Here is a 4,248-nt window from a genome sequence, read left to right as displayed (position 1 = left end):
CACCACCATGACTACTACTAGTAATACTAATACTATTACTCTTTGGGTTTAAGTAAAACACCATGAGGTTCTTTTCTTACATGAAACTATAATTGAAGGTATACATAAAAGCGTTCAAGAGGAACACATTCTCTATGAGAATGTCCTAACAGTATTTCCATTTCCTAATATTGCTCTTTGTTTTTCAGGAATATGTCTCTGTCTTTCTGTAAAGACAGAGACATGTCAATGTCTTTACAGAAATGGTTGTCTGTACATTATGAATTACAAATGGAATCACAAATTTCAGAAGTAAGAGGAAAAGAGAATTGCAATAATAAAATGCACAGAATAATTACCTTTTACTCGTTGGTAGTAATCTCTGCTTTTGGTTGTTTTCATTTTCTTGGTGGAAGCTGCAGTTTGTTTTGATAAGTAGCAATTTCCATCTTCTTTACTTATTTCAAATGATAAACAATTTTTGTTAGACAAACACCTTTCTGCACAAGCATCTGCTGTTACATCCTCCTTCCTCCACAATATTTTCCCAGATACATCCAGAACTGCATCTTTTACTTTCACGAAATTGATCTGACGAACTGGAATTAAAGGAAAATTTAGACAAATGAAAATAACAACAAAAATAGTAATAATTTCTAATGTAGAAAAAAACATCAAAAATATGAGGTGGGAGTTAAATGATTAAATCGGCCTATAAACTTGACTGGAATTGTATTTTAGGATTAGAAGTTAGACATTAAAGAGCCAGAACAAATACCACAACAAAATTTGTCTGATGCTCTAATGATTCTAGCAATCCATCACCCTAAAATACAAAAATAATTACAAGTTATTAATTTTAATGATAAACACAATACCACGGATTCTGCAGTGAGAATACATGAAAATATATCAACCTCAGTACTTGTTTTATCAATCTCAGAAGTATGAAAGGTGAAGTACATCCAGGTGGGATTTGAATCCAGAATGTAAAAGGATGTGACTAAATGTAATTAGTAATGGCAAGGTCTATAACCCATTACTTTACTCTTTTACAATGTTTTTCCTGGGAAAACAAAAAATAGCACTGTAGAACTTCATATGCATTCTGTTAGTCTTCCGCGGACAAACACATTTAACACAAAAATAAAACAAAATTACATAGACAGAAACATCAGGAGATGAGCTATTTACATTACCTTCACAGGCTTCTGCCACAGGACTCCACTTATTGTTTTTTTCACATACTGACTTTAGTTGTTCTGCCTTTGGACAAGTATAGGTCACTTCAGATTTATAGGTGGTGGTTTTGTAGGACTTTGATGCACCAGTAACTTCCTTTGGAGCGCCACAGTTAATTTTTGCATAAACTGAAATTGAGAACAGAAATTGATACCAATGTTGCATGAATATTATGTGTGTGCTCTGCTCAATATATAGGAAAGGTGTTGGTAGGAATTCCATATGGTGTATCCAGTGCCACATATGGACTCATCAGAAGTGCACTGGGCACACAGGAACTGAATTTTCTCAAATGCCCAGAAGGCTCCCTAGAGTTTATAAATGGTTTCTGTTACCTTGGTGACCTAATTAGCAGAGGAGGAGGATGTTCAAAGTGTATTGTTGCTAGAATAATAGGATGGAGTAAGTTCGGAAAGCTATAACCTCTGGTGGCAACAAAAGGCCTCTCACAACAAGTGAAAGGCAGATTGTATGTTGCTTGTGTTTGACCAGCTATACAACATGACAGTAAGATGAAGGCCATATGCAAAGACTAGAGAGGAATGAAGCTAGTGTGCTCTAATGAATGTATGAATGTGCAGCATCAGTGTGCCTGTATAGAAAGTGCAAATGTGTTGAGAAGAAAATTAAGTAAAAGAGGAATAATATGGAATGAGCAAAAGAGAAGACTGATAAGTTTGTCATTGGAAGTGATGGTTTGTTCATGTGGGGAGCTGTATAAAAAAGTGCTAAGCACTTAAAGTGGATTGAACTTGTGGAAGAAGGAGAGCCAGGAAGGCATGGGTTGAAGTGGTGAGGGCTGATCACAAGGTGCTGAGCTTCACATAGGAGATGACAAAGAAGTGGGATATCTGAGTATATGAGATTCTGGAGACAACTTGTCCCCTCTGAAAGCACTTTATTGTGATCTCCACCCACATGACACTGAATCCCCTCCTCTAAGGAACCAAACTGCTTCTCATCATGCATTAGAAGAACTAGTAGAGCACTGGAAGGCTATTTCAAAGGCTTGCTGGATTTTAGTGAGGAAGGACTTGGGAGCATTATATTGCACAGAGATTTGGATGATGATACATGGTAGAGGTGAAAAAGGTCAAGCTGGAAATTAAAAGATCTACATATATACCCTGTGAGGTTAAAAAACTTACTTCAGAATACTGTGGTCCTGGGTGGAATCTTGGTTAATAATTTGCTTCACAACAAAGGATGAAATCTGGTAAATAGAAACTATGGATGTCTGCTGGAGGGAACAGTCTAACATATTACCACTTTTTCGTCGGGAGACTTAATCTGTCACCCAATTTAATACTTTGACCTTGGATAGAATTAATGATGCAATGTTAATACTAGTTTGAATATGCTAAAAGCACGTTTGGACCTGTAAACAAGCCATTCACCAGATTTTGTCAAGGAGAAAATTTCTCACTGTAGACATATGTTGTAAATACAACCAAATCTGTGAGAACATTGTATTTTTACTTATTACTGCTTAGTGCACTCACCCCAAAAATAATGATGTTCACTTTGGAGAGATCTCTGGTCTGAGGACAACTTCCTTTGTCTCTCCCACTAGCCACAAACACTGTGTAAATTGTTAGAGAGTCAGCCAGACTTCCTCTGGCAAAGACAGCATGAAAATAAAATAAAATTACCCTGACAGTGGCAACAAAACTGAAGCTATTTACATTACCTTTACATGTAGAATTTACTGGAGACCATTTACTATCCTTTTTACATACTGATTTTATTTTGCCTTCTTCCGGACAAGTGTAAGTCACTTCAGATTTATAGGTGGTGGTTTTGTAGGACTTCTTAGCACCAACAATGTCTTTTGGTGGTCCACAGTTAATTTTGGAGTAAACTGAAATTAAAAGGAGAAACTGGTGTCAATGGTGAGAGCATGTTTGGAAGAGGGTGAGAATAAGGAGATAATGACAATCTTACAATGAAAGGTATCGAGTGAAATAATCAGAAGTTCAATAATGTAAATGATGTTGAAAACAGATGCAGGAAGTTTTCTGTCTCTAAATCAGTCAAATGGTATAAACGTGGAATTGAGCTTCTTGCATAATGATGATAACAGACAATAAAATATGATGGGATATACTTTGATAAATAAATGGTTTTTGTATGTAATTTGCTAAAACTGTGGAAACTTGAAATAGGGAAACACTCAGTCTCAATCTGGTATGTATATATATATATATATATATATATATATATTGGTGAGGACATATATCAGGTATGTATATATATACATATATATATACACATCATCATCATAATCATCATTTAATGTCTGTCATCCATATTGGCATGGATTGGACAGTTTGACAGGAGCTGGCTAGCTGGGGAGCCGTCCACACTCCTATTGTCTGTTGTGGCATGGTTTCTATGGCTGGATGTCCTTCCTAACATCAATCTCCTTACAGCATGGGCCAAGCGCTTTTAATGTGCCACTGGCATGGTTCATTTCTACAGCACCAGCACAAGTGCATTTTATGTGGCACCAGCACCAGTAAAGGTCAAGCCTATATGTATAGATGACACCAATTTTACTTAGCTTGGCACATTCTCTCAAGTACAACAAACACAACTCCCAGTCCTTTGTCACTTCCTTAGTGAAGCCCAGTGAAGTATGTTTTGTTGGGATTTGAAGCCACAACATAAAAGGATGTAACTAAATATAACTAATCATGGCAGGAATTATCACGCATCGCTTTACTAATTTTGTAATGTTTTGCTTTTTAGGTGAAATCAAGCCGAAGCAAACTTTACTTGCAGGGAAACAAAAACATAGTATACCAGTCAAACTGTAGACATTGTGGTATTGACAAAACATCTATTGAAAATTGCTTGTTTTGAGTCTAAATCTGAAATCATTTTTATTAGGATTATCATAACTAAGGGTGGTGGATTGGAAGATAGCAAAAGCATCAGAAATCTGTTTCAGAGGATTGCCGAGTTTTAGTAAGGAAGGATTCAGAGCATTATACTGTACAGAATTTTAGATGATGACAAAAAGTA

The 4,248-nt window shown here is 36.1% G+C and overlaps 1 protein-coding gene across 1 annotated transcript in view; it reads right to left on the bottom strand.

Moving 5' to 3' along the window:
- Positions 1 to 4,248, bottom strand: part of LOC106869390 (uncharacterized) — a 206,146-nt gene that overhangs the window by 9,076 nt on the left and 192,822 nt on the right. The window contains exons 89-91 of the mRNA XM_052970991.1: positions 2,912 to 3,082; positions 1,179 to 1,349; positions 339 to 578 (exon numbers count right to left, since the gene is read on the bottom strand). Coding sequence (XP_052826951.1) covers positions 339 to 578; positions 1,179 to 1,349; positions 2,912 to 3,082 — 582 coding nt within the window. The remainder of the gene's footprint in view (positions 1 to 338; positions 579 to 1,178; positions 1,350 to 2,911; positions 3,083 to 4,248) is intronic.

Source organism: Octopus bimaculoides, chromosome 10 (genome assembly GCF_001194135.2).
Source record: "Octopus bimaculoides isolate UCB-OBI-ISO-001 chromosome 10, ASM119413v2, whole genome shotgun sequence".
NCBI lineage: Eukaryota > Metazoa > Mollusca > Cephalopoda > Octopoda > Octopodidae > Octopus > Octopus bimaculoides.
The sequence above is the reverse complement of the archived record's forward strand: the minus strand, read 5'-3'. Positions and strand labels throughout refer to the sequence as shown.